The 17,311-nt window shown below is 41.4% G+C and overlaps 1 protein-coding gene across 1 annotated transcript; it reads left to right on the top strand.

The window, feature by feature from the left end:
* Positions 1 to 9,100: 9,100 nt before the first annotated feature.
* Positions 9,101 to 16,591, top strand: lhx1a (LIM homeobox 1a). Its single transcript, XM_061218278.1, has 5 exons — positions 9,101 to 9,270; positions 11,325 to 11,548; positions 12,173 to 12,450; positions 14,641 to 14,806; positions 16,212 to 16,591. Exons 1-5 carry the CDS (start codon positions 9,101 to 9,103, stop codon positions 16,589 to 16,591), a joined length of 1,218 nt encoding a protein of 405 aa, XP_061074262.1.
* Positions 16,592 to 17,311: the final 720 nt, after the last annotated feature.

The following is a 17,311-nucleotide window of genomic DNA, read 5'->3' as shown; positions in this document are numbered from 1 at the left end:
CCTCCTCAGTTCAGTCCACTCTTTTCAAATAACCAGAACAGCATTATTACCCTATTTATATTTCGATCTGAAAGTAACATTAAAAGTAAAATCATTTCCGTTCAGCCTATTCTGCATCTTAGAAATAGATTATTACAGCATTCTCCGCTGTTTGGATTTAAACTCTAAAATACGCTGTCTAGAACGACAGTAGGCTGTAGGCCTAAATTGATTACTATTTCAGTTGCACGTTATTTTGAGTCATGTGGGAGTCTACTATCTAAACCTCGCATGAAGGAGTGTTGTAGCAAGAAGAAATATGTTTAATCTCGAGGTATTTCTGAATTGCTTTATTTCTCTCTTTAAAGCGTTTTTTATCAGAGGTATTTCTCTCTTTCACGGCACTGTTCAGTGGTGCGGAACAGCGATTTCTTGATTCCTGTTGCTCTGTGTGTTCTCCAAATTCCTACGATTCCAAACACGCTGGAGCCATTTGAATAGCAACCGCATTTTTTGGTGGAAATACACGTAGTTTCTCATTATTTGTCATATATTGAGCTCTTGGTCGACATGTGGAAAGTCTTACTAATACCATATATGCGTAATGTCCGTAGCTTATATCCCTGTTCAAATTTGAAGACGTAGGCCGAGCATTGAATCGAATAGGACATAGGCCTATGCCCATTTCAGATGTATTGCTTTATAAGCTGTTTCCGGTTCTCTTCCGTAGGCAGAAGAGAATTTGTTTATACTTACATTTTATACTTACTTACAATTATATTTATTAATTATTATTATTATTGTTATTATTATTATTATTATTATTATTATTATTATTATTATTGTTGTTGCTGTTGTTGTTGTTGTAGCCTACATTTAACAAAAAACAGACAGCTCATAATGTATTTGCCTAAAGCCTACATGTATTTATGAATTAATTAATTTGTGTTGGCCTATTTGTTTTTGTTTTTTGCACTTCCTGTCTAACGCACAGCATAGTCTTCACTTTGGTTTTGTGTACACCTCACACAAAATAAATAACAGGCTGATAAACAGAAGTGTATCAGCGTACACCGTCCTGCGTCCCTCAGTTTTAATCATGCCTGGGCTGTCGGTATCTGCAGCGGACAGGGCTGCGCTTGCTCCCGGGACATAAACGCGCAAATCTGCTCCAGTACAGGCGCTATCTGCTGGGTCTCAGCCCCGCTGTCCTGTCCCCTGAGTATTGCACATACCACGATAATATCTCAAAGGGAGTGGTTATCACCAGACATTATATTATAATCATTAGTGATCCCAGCCCTTTCACCCGTATTGCAGAATAAGCGCTGGGAACCATTAATCTAAACTAGAGCAACTGTTCGCAATGACTAAACCATGTTCCAATCTCGGTCGACAGGGAATAATGTAATCATTTCTCATTTCTGCATGTGAAAAGTAATAGTGAGAGAGGTCTACTACAATCAAATGGTGTTTTAGCAGGAAAAAACTTTATTTGTTTCTGTGTGGCAGGTCGTATTCTTCTGTAACGATTAAAATATGTATTTCCGCAGATAAGAGTGGAGCGATTAAGCGCAGGCGCAGGTGGGACAAGGAAGATTCCATTTTTGTCTTCGTGCCTCGAGCTTTGATTTAATAAGTAGTTGCAGATGAGACCTGGGATGCCGTGAAACTGCGCTTTGCCCCGATTTCCCCATAAAAGGCATTCTGCATTATAACGAATGTATTTCCAAGACTGTAGAATTGTGGAGCGCCAGTATTTTTACTGACTGCTTCAGTATTTTAATAGCTACTGCTTGTGTTGTGTTTGTTTGTAGGAGCGTCTTCTCCTCGGACCGGCGGAGTGGTCACGGTACTTTTCCCGAAAGGGCCGACTACAGGCCTCGAGCGTGCTTCAGTATAAAATGTAAACAGTTGTATTTAAATAATAACAAGTTTGCAGAATGTGGAACACGCGCGTGACCAAGCGTGCTGTCCCGTCTGCGTTTGATTATCGGTTTTGGGAGAGAAGTAACAGCTGTTGCGGGGCGGCGAGAGGAGATCTATAAGTTCTATCGAATTTCTCTAGCCAGTCTGCTACAGAGTTGGAAAGTCAGGAAAATGTTTTGTTGAGTTTTGTGGTCAATATCCAATGATGCCTTCGGCATATGCTTGTGTGGCGCTTCAAAAACTCGTTACAGCAACTTAACGGATCTGTTTGGCGTGGGTGACAGCCGCTTGACGTGATATCAAAGGCTTTTCAGACAACTTCGTTTTGTTTGAATTAACATTTATCAGGAAAAATAAGCCCAGTCTAGAACCACCCCGATTACTTTACGAGGGCCTTTTTGTTTCAGGCAGTTCGTTTATGCAGACGACTGTGAGCAACGTCACGGAGTCAAGGAGGCTGGGAATTACGGCCGTATGATATTACTGTGGTCTCTTATCGCCCCTAATCTGTTTTGGCATGCTGTGGGCGAGGACTGTGAGCGGCCCTTCACCCCGCTGGGGCATGCAGCGCCGCTGCCACCGTTATTCAGCCCCTTTGAGTGACAGGCGTCCATTTCGCGCCCGCCTCTACACTCCTCCACACCGAGGAAATAAAGACTTTTTTGAAATAGGATGCAATCCAAACCACGTGATTCAAACCTCAGATCCAAAGCGTTCATCACTACACCGCAGCCCTTCGATTCTGAAGCACGTGGACAGTCTGTAACGGATGACAGTAGCGTACAGTCGCTTGGTGACGAAGATGTGCAACCCGGTAGTTTTATGGAGTAGCTGTCACAATTGTGCGTTAACGGTCCGGGTTTCCACTCAAAACACGCATCCCCGAAATGTGAAGGAAGGTGACCATAATTGGATTGCTATACAAGTTAAATGATAAATAGTGTTTTATTAGGCTACACAACGATTCTAACTAGCCTATATTAGGCTACATTTGCATACATTCGTAAATGACCTACATTTTAAATTTTATTTTAAAACATAAAATAGGCCTACTTTAAAATACGACCTTTAAACGTGTTTTTGGAAATGGCTGCGTAAATGGATTGACATATTAGGATACGCATATAGGCTAATGATGGGAGTATTGTGCTTGTGCAGATCTTACTGACACATCATGGTCTATTTTCTTCTCTCCTTGGTAAAAACCAGAATATTTGCCTCGAAACTCAATCATCTGATTTATGGATGGCGCATATACTCAAAGCTGTGGCAATGGTTGATTGAACTGAATAAATAAAATTAAAATATTACACACCTAGTTTAGTTCAAGATTCGTTTTCCTCTTTTATGAAGTTTGAAAGCAGCAAAGAGATATTTCTTCCATATTTAATAGCCTCTCAATTAATTCATGCTGCATGTCTGCTGTTTTCATTTTGGCTTTTTGTGTTTCAGCATAGGTTCATTGCTTACGTTTCTTGAAATAAATAATTTAAATTGTTTTAATTTAATATTATTTGTAATGTTACATATTAAAACGAGTCCATTACTCGTATTATAGATTCGATTTTAATTGCTGTAACTTGATTTTCTAACTGTTTTCTAACGGTCCCGACACGCGCAGCTGATCAAAGTAGCAGTCGGGGCTGTATCACTTTTTTATAGGAGACACCGCGAGTCCGCGATCACAAACTGCACCGTGCAGTCAAACTGGCCGGGTTAAGGTCACGCCGTAATGCATAAAAATTACACATTATGAATGGATTTTAAGACAAGTAGCCTAGCCCTACAGGTCTATCTATTCTCCCCTCAACCTCGCAAAACGCTATTTAATGCTTATCAATATTTTTCAATTGTTTATAAAATTGTTCTGAAAAGCAATAATCATTTGTAATTTGTTTAATGATAGGCTACGTCTGAAAATTGAAATGCACGTTTGAACTTGATTCCACCACTTAAAAAGCTTGCATTTTGCCTGGACCTTATTCATATGTATCATATGTAGTAGGCCTACAAGCACTTGTATCGGTGACAAAATGTATTAGTGTACATTCAAACGCCATAGCCCTTTATTTAAACATTGCATTTGGTCTTACCATACAGTGAGGGCGAAGTTTTCAGTTGTACAAACAGATCACATGCAGATGCGTATAGCCTATATAATATAATATTATATTATAATGACCGTAGTTTAATATAAATATGATTTAGTAAATGCCTGGCAATTGTAGGACTAAAATGAAATCTAGTCAAATCAATGCACGGATTGCCCGCTGTTTAAACTGTTCGCAAGCTTGCCGGTCGCGCGCCAAGGATAAATCCACTGAACTTGAACTTCCGACCACCGGGGCAAGTGGACGTTGTACCAGAAGATTTAAGACTGACAGAGGACCTTTGCAGTTTATATCTTTGAATCTTAAGGATGTAAAGAGAAGCGCTGCGGGGTGGGGGGGTGGGGGGGTGTTGTGTGTTGGCCAATACCTGTATTAGGCATAATGACCTTTTCAGCGGTGAAATTACTTATATCCCCTTCAGCTATGAAACAGAGCAACATAACAGGCTGCACGGGAGAAACACGTAGTCGAAATCTAGACAAGCATTCTCACTTGACGCACAGTTTCATCGCTCGGTTTCTTGGGGTAGTGCATTTTTCAATCGATAGCTCCCTCTAGCCTTGGTCCTTATCACAGCTCTGAATTCCTCTGTTGCAGGAGGAATAATTAAAATTAGCGCGTCTTTGGAAAGAAGGGACCCTTGGCGATTGCGTCTACTTGAAGAATACAAGGTAAAATGGAATTATGCATTCGTGTCGTTTTCATTCAAGAGTTGAATCGTAAATTCCACCTCTGCAGGAGATAAATCCGCCTATACAGTCTATTGGAGCGCGCAAACATCTGCGTGCATTTTTGTCACCGTTTTTTGAGTTGAATCACTCTAGTGTGTATTGTCACATTGTGACGTCACAAACCATTATACTTAAAAAAATATATATGAATTCAGTGATCGAAAACTTCAAATGACTTCAAATGAATTTACTAACCTTGCCACGATAAATCTTCCACAATAAATGTTTAATATTGTTTACTGCCACAATGATCTATTTATGTAGCTATTTATCTATTATGAAACATGATAATAACATGCATGTAATGCATTACTACTTACTAATGTACAACTCATGCAACAAATATGCTAGTCTGGCATACTGTTCATACGTTTGGCAAGTCTGTGTGGAGTTCTTTATTACTTTATTATAATAAAGTATAAAAAGTAATAAATGACTTGAATTCATTCCAGACTATAGTATCATGAATAGTGTTTATTGCAACAGTTGTATATTAGCCAGTAGTAATGCATTGCATGCATGTCATTAGTGTTTCTAGTTGCACACTAGATAGATAGATAGATAATAGCGACAGACGGAGTAGAGGTATTTGGAAAAAATAGTTTGAGTGACTAGGGGAAAAGCGACCGCACTAAACAAGCATCTACTTATCACCCACGACCACAAAAGATTGAAATGCGGAGTAAATGCGTTGATAGAGGCGGGGCTGCGTATAGGGGTGACAGGTTGAACGCTGTCGCGATGTGGACCTTTATGTAAGCTGTTAGTTCAGAAATAAGTCGGGTGAGAGCGAGCAGGGTACGGGAAGTCGTTTGAAACACCCAGCATCTGGCTCTCTTTCCTGCGCGACTGATTGTCTTGAAATTACCCTCAAGGTGTCATAGACGGCCAAGTGTTGTCGCCTAACTGTCAAAGCTCTCGTTTGGAGAAGCCCCTCTGTTCCACACACACACACACACACACACACACACACACACACACACACACACACCCCCCTTTCCCTCTCAATTCTCTTCGCTTTGAGACGTTGGTGGAAATATGACCAGATGCTCATCAGATGAATTAAAAGGCACTCACACGCACACTACAAACACACACGCGGGCACATAAGAGGTTGGGAAGGGGGGAAGAGGGAAAGGGAGGGCAGGGGGGTGGTTCACAAAAACAGAAAAGAGATGCAGGAGCGCGAGATGTTGTGTGTTCATCTCTTATCTGTTATTCTTCCCTGAAAAACACATGTCATCCGAGGGTCCCAAAGTCAAAGGGAACGCTCCCCAGGCGCTCTCGCGCAGCTGTCACCACGCCGCTCCGTGGGCCCAGTGCACGCGCGGCCCCACCGCGCTGCTTTACATGAGAAGCAACCCATATGCACGGGGAAGCGCCGCGTATTGATTCCAAAATTCAACTGGAACATTTGCACAATGTACGCCGCCGGAATACAAATGGCTGTGAAGGTAGCTCTTTCTTGGCAACATTGGAGGGAGCGTGCGTGTGTTTTTCCTGGGGGGAGGGGGGGAACCCCTGTAGTGAGGGGATACGTGATTATGTAAGATTAGCTGCAGTTTAAATACGAAGTCACATCTTTACAGGCTCCGTGGGATAAGCAGAGACTATAAGCAATGATAACACGGCTCTGACAGTCGCACCCCCGACACTTGTCTGTGCGAGCAGGTGTGCTGGCTATGGAGTCACTCGCCCGCTTGTCTGAAGCCAACAGTGCAAATAATGTTGCTTTGTTACTAGGCTACTCTCTCTTTGATGTATTATTATTATTATTATTATTATTGTTGTTGTTGTTGTTGTTGTTGTTGTTGTGTTGTCTGTTCTTCTGTCTTTTATTTGTTTGTTTTTGGTGTGTTACCTGTATTTGTAGGTAAGATTAGGCTACATTTTTAACTAAATAAGACAAAACATTCCAGCCTGTCGCGCCTCTTTCGGACCCTGAAATAGCTGTGAATTTAGTTGTGGAGGCGTGCAGCGGGATTAGGCGACTATATAAAAATGTAGTCTAATTATTGCGCATTGTTTCTTCGGACCGTAGAATATTTCAGAATGTTGCACTATACTAACGCAGGGTTTCGAAAGCGATCTTCCGTCTTGGCCCAATAACCAATAAAAGGAACCGACTGACCAATTAAGTACGTCCATTCCAATACCGTTATTTTTACTGTCCATGTACAGTATATTATTAGAGGTAATTACGCACAGTTTTCTGGGGTCCGCCTCAACAAACGAGGAAACGAGGAAGGTCGGCCCTCGCTGGATGTTTATTGGTGAATTGCAGGTGAATTGCTTTAACAATCTTAATTTAACACCCAAATGTGTCGGGCCAGTCAGTAGGTGTCGGGGTGATTTAGCAACCTGTAAACTTTAGTGCCTCTTCGTCATTCACGTGCCCTCTCGCCCGACAAAAGACCAAAGGCAGCTCCAGTCCTGCTGAGGACCTGACTGTTTTAATGTGTTGATTGCAAAATCAAAGTTAAAAGGTTTCTTATGGAACTTATACACGTGTTCTTCTAATTAATCTACGGCGTACTATTCACGTAGTCATTATTTAAAAATCTAATACATGGCCCACTTAGAACCAACCTATAGCTAGGCTACCTGTAGCTACATCAAACGTGTCGTGTAAATGAATGGTTGGGCTTAGATAAATTAATGGATAAACCATCCGAGCTAACCAATACGCATTAAAGTAAAAGCGTTGGTCATGTTGAATGGCAGCTTACCTCTCAACGCCCCCTCCTTCAGGATGACCTCCACTTCCGCCAGCTACTCCCAGGGTTTTTGTTTGTTTTCATTTTTTAAAGGCACGTGCGTATATATTATCTAACGGTTGACAATTTGGGCTATGACTTTTTAACATTTTATATCGCAGGGCAAAGTTCGTCTCTTCCGTCACAAGCGATAGCTATCGGTCCCTTTTTATTTCTTCTCTTTGCTGTGAATTTACCTCACGTTGCATGTGACCTTAAAATTTACCAAAACGAAGAGTTCCTGACTTAATTCTATGCTGATTATTCACTTAACATAACATGACACTATTGCACTGTTTCCAAATAATAACTATATAGATTGTTGTTCTAGTTGTATTAATGATAACGAACTCTTTCCTCGAGATAGAGGCAATAAGCCAGCCGCGATACAAATAGGCCTACATCACATAAGACGGCTTTGAAATATGAAATTCTAGGCAATCCTCAGTGACAGTCGCAAGCCTAAAAGGCCTGCGGACCCCAATGCAGTCAGAACTGCAACAACCCTTTTTAAGAAAGATATGCAAAAGACATAGGATATCTACCTTGTCATATGCAGCGTGACGTCCGTATAGAGCTCCGTAGCCATGCAAACTATAGGTAGCCTACCGTTTTACCTCCCTACATGATTTAGGGCTACCTACCACATTAACTAACGTGACAGTTTGAGAGATATTTTGCCAATTGGTTTGCTCTGTTCCCTATAAATAGTACAGGCTAGAGTGCACCGGCAGAGCTTGGAGGGGATAGCTAATGGTTACTTGGACAGCAAGGTGCTGATTGGTTTCGGCCTCACCTGACGTCACGAAGCAGTGAATAAGGCTGGCTGGTGTGCTTTGAGGATCATGCAGAATACTGTAAGCAGACGGAGAGGCGTCAATCCCGCACAGATGATCCGTGTCCAGTCCGAGGAGAACCACTGAACTGGAAGGGAAGCTACGTACTTGTTAACGAAATTGTTGGGTCTGCGTTTTTGGCTTCCCTGCTAGAATTCACCAATGGATAAACGGACACGTGAAAGTGCATTGTTACGTTTGTAGGCACGCTTGGTTTTCTGTGTATCAGTGCTGTCCAAAAATAATAACTCACATTGTGTGCACATCGGTCTCCCATCAATGCACCTCTTTAAGGAGCACGCTGAAGCGCGGATAACCTGTGGTGCTTTCAGTTTCGCCGATCTCTCGCTGCTGATTAGATTTTTTACATGTGTATTCGTTTAATTTATTTGGGTATTCATTTGTTTGCATGGAAGAGGAACCTGAGGATTGACTGTCGAGGCTCACAAAGCTGTCCTGCTACCTCATACCGAAACATACCTGAACTTCTGCTCATCTCTCACCTGGATTTTGGACGCACGGATCTGCCTACTGCTCACTTGCAAAGGAAGGAGGAAAACGGAGGGGAAAGAGAGGAGAGGAGCCGTTATTTTATTCCTCTGTTAAACAACTCGAAACACGGACACGTGGAAAAGGAACCAAAGCCACTATTTTAAATCTTCTTTTTTTTTTTTTTAAAGAAGAGGATCATATAGTGACGCGAAAAACCTCAGGCTATTGAAAGGCACTGTAGGACGGCGGGAGAGAGCCCAAAGACGATGGTCCATTGCGCCGGGTGTGAGAGGCCTATTCTGGACAGGTTTTTACTCAACGTCCTGGACCGGGCATGGCACGTCAAATGCGTGCTGTGCTGCGAGTGTAAATGTAATTTAACAGAGAAATGTTTTTCTCGGGAGGGAAAACTATACTGCAAAAACGACTTCTTTAGGTAAGCGCATTGCAAGGAGCACGCCATTTGCCTCGGCTTGCTCTGCCTGAGATACATATACCTGTGTGTGTGTGTGTGTGTGTGTGTGTGTGTGAGAGAGAGAGAGAGAGAGAGAGAGAGAGAGAGAGAGAGAGAGAGAGAGAGAGAGAGAGAGAGAGAGAGAGAGAGACATAGGAAAACATAGACCGGTAACTTTTCCTATACATACAAATATTTGTACGCCTATATAATAGTGTAATTATGAAGTCTGTTTTGGGGTGCTTTTTTAGGAAATTCACTATTTTCCGATAACGGCATTTCAGTTTCATATTGAATGATAATTGCATTAATAGCCTTCTGTTCGTGAAATAGCCTACCAGCATTGACATACTGAAACTGTAGATAATTTAAAATATTGGAATGTCTGTTTTTGTCGCTTTTGGGCCTACTTTGTACTCTGAGCATATTAATTTAATGTTAACGAAAATAGGTTTAATTATGGATCCGATGTCATGTTTAGTAGCTGGATGCATTTAAAAGTAGGCTATTATACATTTTTCGTATTTGGTACATGGGCAAGTTTAAAATGTATCAGAAATTCAGTAGCCTACACTTTATGTTGCTTTTTTATGCGTTTTATTTTTAGATATTTTTTTTTTTCTATACGAAATTGACGAGCGAAAATGTTTATTGCTTCAAACTGGAGGCCTGACAATTCAGTCATTTATGCTAAACTTAAACATCAGCATAAACGAAACGGGAAGAAAGAGTGTTGCCCTGTTTGATGCGAAACGGGGTTTTGGACTGATAAATTAGAAAGTGATTAGGTTACCGGGTAATTAAATGAGTGTTCATTTGTATTGTTATGTTAAGCAAAGAGCGGGTTCAGTAAGCGTCTGCGCAGCCCTCTTTGGTGAGGGTTTTGGAGGAAATGGCACGTTGTTTACTGCGCTTGGCAGCCAATGGAGCCGCGGGGCTCGACACCGTGCCAGGGCTTCGGGAGGACGTGTAACCTGGCGCCGTGGCACGCGCTTTACGCAGCGCCGCACGTTGGCCGCCGTTCGAGGGGAGACTCGTTAAGTGGATTTGAACAGTAAACCTGAAAAGGGAGAACCCGCTGACAATGCAATCACAGACTTAGTCAACACATTTGTAAGCAAATTGAATACACATAATTTACATACGTACACTGTTAAATTTAACACCAGTGTAATGTAATCATTATCTATTGTATTGTGCTATTATTATAATTGCTTAAGGTTTTGCTGATGTATTACATAATAACTGACAAATATCGTCAGTACTTTCAGGACAATTATAGTAAATTGACTACGCAGCAAATTTGAAATTTGTAGGCAATTTCAATTTTCAAATCATAAGGAAAACATGGATCCACCATTGTTTATATTTTATTAGATCCAATATATTACACAAATGATTCTTATTTCCTTTTCTTATTGTAAATATGTATTATTTTATTTATATCCACCAAACTTCAAATGTGTGTGTGTGTGTGTGTGCGTGTGTGTGTGTGTGTGTGTGTGTGTGTGTGTGTATAATTAGTTGTAAACTTGTGTGATTTCAAGTATAATTACAGCAAAAACTGAAAGCAACTGGCGCAAACTTGACTGCTTTTAAAAAATGATGTAGGCCTTATTTACCTTTCTTTATAGGCTATGTATATATATATACATGACATATTATTTTACAAAATATTATAGAATATAATACATTAACTATCATATTGTTATTTAATTGGAATCTCTAAATAGCGAGGTCTGGTTCAGTTCAGTCGTTACAAACTGTTAAAAATTGTTCATATGAATTAAAAACGATGAATTGCTATGAAAAATATTTTTTCTCGCTTCTGACGAAATCTTTATTTAAAATATTTGAAACAAATTAATATTTGGTAGAGCTAGTGCTGTCGTTGCCCATGAATTAACGGTTTTATTTTAAATAAATGAGAAAGCAATGCTCGTATCATATTTAGTCTCCATACGTTCCAGGTAATAGTAGTCGATGACACACTCCTCCACGTGCCGTCCCCTAACAGCGTCTCTTTCGTTCCGCAGGCGGTTTGGTACGAAGTGCGCGGGTTGTGCGCAGGGGATCTCGCCGAACGACCTGGTTCGGAGGGCGAGGAGCAAGGTGTTCCACTTGAACTGTTTTACCTGCATGATGTGTAACAAACAGCTCTCTACCGGGGAGGAGCTCTATATCATCGATGAAAACAAATTTGTTTGCAAAGAAGATTACCTGAGCAACGGCAACGCGAAAGACGCCAGCCTTCTCTCAGGTATGGTCCAAGCGGGCAAAGTTAAATATGCAATTATGCATTTTAATTTTCAGCCTCTCAACGTACATAGGCCTCTTTGTGGAGCATTAGTTATTATTCGTGTAAATTTACATTGAGAAAAAATGTACTATTGGAGTTATTCAATGCTTCAACTTAATTACGGACCTTTGTGGACCCTATAATATCCAATTAAGAAGCATGCATTTTTCTCTGAAATTCGTTGCATTGGAAAAGAGTTGATTATTGCAGGTATATGATATACAAACTAGCATTTAAGGATTGTTAGACGACTGTAGGACAGATATATTCAGTAATATTCGGCCTACTGTTAAATTTTGTATTCGTATTGTAGAAATAATGTCTCAATAAATAATGTCAATAATGAATATGTATCCTTAATAATACATCATTCATAGTGTATGCTTAAACAGGCATATATAGAACTGATTTGTAAATATATTATATATAATTACAGAGTATAATTACAGAGTACAGATAGTAAATTATTGCATATATAATTTACATATATGTAAATTATATATGCAATTATATAGGTTAGGCCTACACGTAAAACATTATTTTAAAATCCTATTTTAATTCCAAATTATCTTGTACTCTTCACAGTTACAGCATGCAGTGACCCTAGTATGTCTCCAGATTCTCAAGATCAGTTACAAGACGATGTCAAGGACTCGGAAATTGCTAACTTATCGGACAAAGAAGGAGGTAACAACGAGAATGACGACCAGAACCTTGGCGGAAAGCGACGTGGGCCACGAACCACCATCAAAGCCAAACAACTGGAGACGCTAAAAGCCGCTTTCGCTGCGACCCCGAAACCCACTCGGCACATCAGGGAGCAGCTCGCGCAGGAGACGGGACTGAACATGCGCGTAATTCAGGTCAGTTGATGAGTTTATGCACTAAAATTAAACTTGGCAGTTGATTGCGAAATATTACGGATGCAACTGTTACTTGAACTGTTCTTGACATGGGAATGAGTACACTTGACAGAGTGATAACATAATGATTTTTCCTGATTTGTCGTGGTGGTGGTGACGATGGTTGGGACGGAACCACCTTTAGTTATGCACCTGTGCAGCGAGTTTTTAGACTTCACAGTTTGTCTGTTTCTACCTGTTTACCAAGTATCCCATTTGTGGGATATGCCATCATATACCTATCATGTTTTCTCCTCATTGTCATATGTATTTTTGATGAACGTGACGTTGAATTGAAAAGCGGAATAATTTGTGGCCTACAATTCAATAATTCATTGCCTTTTAAGCCTGGGTGTGTCGAAGTGTCCCTGAGCAAGACACTTACCGCCAAATGCCGACGAGCTGGTTGATGCCTTGCATGGCAGCCAATCGCCGTTGGTGTGAGTGTATGTATGAATGGGTGAATAAGAAGCATCAATTGTACAGCGCTTTGGATGAAGGCGTTATATATGGCTGCAGACATTCACCATTTACCATAATGACCGAAACACCTGCCAACTTGGCAACGCAGACGTCACATTTTGCCACCACTTTTGAGCATGCTGTGCGCGTGTCCAGCCCAGCGTAAATATGTCGATCTCAGCCCAACGCAGCCTCACCCTAGTTTAGGATGAATCATGCGTTCGTGTTAAACAACTACAATTTCTTCTTGTTTTTGTCCTTCTCAGTTAGTTGAATTGAAGTGTTAATACAGTTTTATGATGTCGCCTGTACCTTTTTGTGAAGGTGGGTGAAATAACGTAGGCTAGTTGTCTGACATAAGAATAAAAGTGAATTGAAATTTCAACCAAACTGGACGCTAGCGGAGACAAAATTATGCAATTTACCAGAACTCAGGTATGTTTACGAATCCAGCCTGGAATATAGTTGCCTCGAGTAAGCGGTGTGCGGGATGTGGTAATGTATTAATATGAAATTTAACAGATTATTAATGGAGTGGCGAGGTTAGATATGTACCACGGTAAATTCTAATTAGTCGAAGGAATTCAAGGGTATATATATATATATATATATATATATATATATATATATATATATATATATATATATATATATATAATAACCTATATATCATATATATAATAACCTCACAGAGCCGGTTAATACATCCGTAACAACCCTCCTATTAAGCAGTAATTGTAGATTTAAAGTCCCCACTGAAGCTCCCGCAGTCGGGGTAAATGGTGGGTTAGAAGGTCATTAAAGAGAGGTTAGATCGGAGACGCTGGGAGTGACGATAATTAGGAGTAATCATGTCATGACACTACGAATTCGCTCAATCAATTCAGCTCATCCCAGACGAATCGCATAACATCTTACACAGAGGCTACGTCCCGGGCTGCAACCAAGACCACGAGCACATACAGCGAGCTAACTACTTGTTGCTACAATGAATATTAGTATTTTTTCTTATTGTTGTCTTTGTTGCTACGCTGTTCTCGTCATCAAGTGATATCATATTGCTCATCAAAGTTTGTTATGGGCTATGCTAAATATTTAAACATTATAGCAAAATATGGTGCGATTTTGCTTAGCGCGTTAAATCCATCTTGATTTGTTTTAGTGGATGTATATAACATATTGGGGGTTGTTGTTAATTTGCATTTCATTCCAATTTCTCCGGCGTGATTAGTCAGCATTTATTTCCATGATAAAAGAAAAAAAAATTGTAAATGCAGTTGTAAATTGATGGCCATAAAAAACGGCATCTCTGCTGTATTTTGCTAATACATAATACATCTCTACATACACCATGACACTAAGAAGTGTTGCTATTGGGAGTTTGTTTTGAACTATTGGTTAGGCACGTATAAACATACTGAGATCCCTTTTTTCTGTAGCAAATCATAATTCCACAGATTGTAATCTTGTGGAACCAGGATTAAATTAAGAAAAACATATGTGTGCTTCAGTAAATTAACCTTTATTTTATCTTGATATTGTATATGGACTATCCGCTGTTTTACTGTGTGTGGTGGGGAAAAATACCTGAGCAAAAATGTTTGTCAAGTTGTATGTTGTTGCAGAAGTAATTTCATTTTAACTAGTCTCAGTGTTTGTATTAATGATTTAATTGTTTGCAATGCGCAGGTATGGTTCCAGAACCGGCGGTCCAAAGAGAGGCGGATGAAGCAGTTGAGCGCGCTGGGCGCCCGGAGACACGCGTTCTTCCGGAGTCCAAGGAGGATGAGGACGCTGGTGGATCGACTGGAGCCGGGGGAACTCATTCCAAACGGCCCGTTCTCCTACTACGGAGGTCAGCGGGCGCTTCACTGGCTTTATCTTTTTTCGCGAGTGTGTATGAAATGTTGCGTGTTCCAGTGTGTTTGTCAAGCGCATCTCCCATTCGTCAAGACGCCCCACGAGGCCTTTGAAGACCGTAAGAGCTTATCTGATGAGCGCTCGCAATCAAATGGAAATGGAATGCAAAGAAACAAATATTGACCAATGATTTTTCAAATGATTGCTTAGTAATGCCCTCTATTTATTATTATTATTATTATTATTATTATTATTATTATTATTATTAAAACGCCGTCTACGATTTATTCCACCGGTACAGAGGTTACGTCAATTACATTTGCGGTACGGACAGCTTTTAGAACGGTACCTAGGCATATATTTTTTCATGAAAGATTATCAGACCATAAATAATTTTAGCATAATTAAGAACAACTTGTTCCGCAGCATTCATGTGGCCTACTTTAACCTTCGCAGACATCCCTGGTGTATTGCCACTGACGAAATTTGAATCGAAGGAGCGTTCATTTTAAAACCGGAATATGAGTAGCATTGTAGTACTTTCTCAATGCATAGAAAGCTTTTATGTCAATACAGTGAAGTCAGATGGAGTCTGTCGGACTATGTCAAACCGCTGTGCTCTTGGTGCTTAACTTTGAGTTAAGTTTGACCGAGTACATTTGTCAAATGCTCCCTTCCTTTGACAACATTTATAAATTAAGTTATTTATGTGTGTCACCAAAACACATTCTAAAATGTGTTTATCGACTAAACACACATTTTAGAATGTGTTTTGGTGACACACAGAGTTAACTGTTTGTAAATGTTGTCAAAGGAATATAGTAATTTACTCGGTAGCATTATCCCCCAGAGCAGGGTTAGCGTTGGCGTTCTCTACACATTTGGAATTTGCTATGTCTGTCCTCCCTAATTCAGCTGTTTTGACTAAAGCACAATGCGTGCTGTGAATAGTTACATTGCATTACATTTTATTTACAAGATGACACAAAAAAGTGCATATCAAGGTCATTGGAACAAACTACAGAACAGGCCAAATAAGCTACAATTCACATAGAATCAGTTGTACAGTCATGACGTTAAGTCTAGCAGACATGGCAAATAGGCCAAGTCAGTAAGGAATTACGAATTAGTAACTATAGGCCTGTACATGTATGTCTGTAAACTGTATGTCCACAAATACTGTTTGTTCATTCGTTCAGTGGTGTATGTTCTGTGCTTTGGCAACATAAGATGTATCCTGTCATGTCAGTAAAGCATTGAATCAGAATTTGAACTATAATGACAAGATAAATACAAATACAGAACCCAACCGCAGGGTATAAACTTACTGAATGAAATATGTTTTTTTTCATCTGCCTTGGTGCCCCGTCCCTGACCTCCCGGTGTGTGTTTATCTGCAGATTACCAGGGAGAGTACTACGGTCCGGGGGCCAACTACGACTTCTTCCCACAGGGCCCCCCCTCATCGCAGGCTCAGACCCCCGTCGACCTGCCCTTTGTGCCCTCGGCGGGCCCGACGGGGACCCCCCTGGGGGTCATGGACCACCCCCTCCCGGGACACCATCCCCCCAGCGAGGTGCAGCGGTTCTCAGACATCATGCCCCACCACCCGGGGGACTCCCCGAGCCCTGAACCCGGGATCCCCGGGCCCCTGCACAGCCTGCCCGCCGAGGCCTTCAGGCCTGACCCCCCCTTTACCTCACTGTCCCTCAACAGCAGCGCGTACAGCGCACACCTCGCCCACCCCCCCTCGGACATCAGCGAGGCCGCCGTCTGGTAGCTCTGGGGGGGGGGGGGGACAGAACGATGGACAGGACGGATGGATGGAAGAGAGAGGGGGAAGGGGGAGGACAGAGACCCTGGAATGCTGCTTGGTTTATGTCATTCTTATTTTTTAAATTTCTGAAATGATTTTCCCTGCGCCGATCTGAGCAGGAGATTGAGACACAGGGAGAGGAACTGCAGTGAGATGGTGAACACACACGCACACACACACATACACTCACACATTTACACACAGGAATAGGTCACATCACACATGTTCAGCTGAGCGTTGTGTTGACGTTCGGTCAGAAAGGGGGTGACTGGTGAGTGGTGCTGCTCTTCTACTGTGCCGTGTGTACGCGGAGTATTCCGTGTGTATCGAGTGTGCGCTCCCTGTGTGTGGGTTCCGTGTGTCTGTGGTGCGTGTGTGTGGCGTGTGTGTGGCACGCCCAGTGCTTGTAATGGGCTCAACTGATCAGAAGTTCAGCACAGGAGCCATCCAAAAACAATTCACCTTCCAGGAAAAAATCTAATATTTTTTGGCTCACAACACTCGCTACCGTCAAAGACCTGAACGGCTCTATATGAAAGGAACGCCCCAAGGGCGGTTGGTTTTCACTTTGGCCTGCGCTGTTGGCACCAGGAAAGGAAGAAGGCACCAAACTGGCACATGTATGGCTTTACACGTGTTCCCCGTGTTCGTTCGAGTCCTGCCCAGACCACGTGGCCACCCCAG

Source organism: Conger conger, chromosome 13 (assembly GCF_963514075.1).
Source record: "Conger conger chromosome 13, fConCon1.1, whole genome shotgun sequence".
Taxonomy (NCBI): domain Eukaryota; kingdom Metazoa; phylum Chordata; class Actinopteri; order Anguilliformes; family Congridae; genus Conger; species Conger conger.
The sequence above is the reverse complement of the archived record's forward strand: the minus strand, read 5'-3'. Positions and strand labels throughout refer to the sequence as shown.

Bases quoted from the DNA above. Each gene is read 5' to 3' on its own strand.
- lhx1a (XM_061218278.1), top strand. From the start codon at position 9,101: ATGGTCCATTGCGCCGGGTGTGAGAGGCCTATTCTGGACAGGTTTTTA. The intron at 11,549-12,172 runs GTATGGTCCAAG...TACTCTTCACAG, and splicing joins AGACGCCAGCCTTCTCTCAG to TTACAGCATGCAGTGACCCT. The intron at 14,807-16,211 runs GTCAGCGGGCGC...GTTTATCTGCAG, and splicing joins CCCGTTCTCCTACTACGGAG to ATTACCAGGGAGAGTACTAC.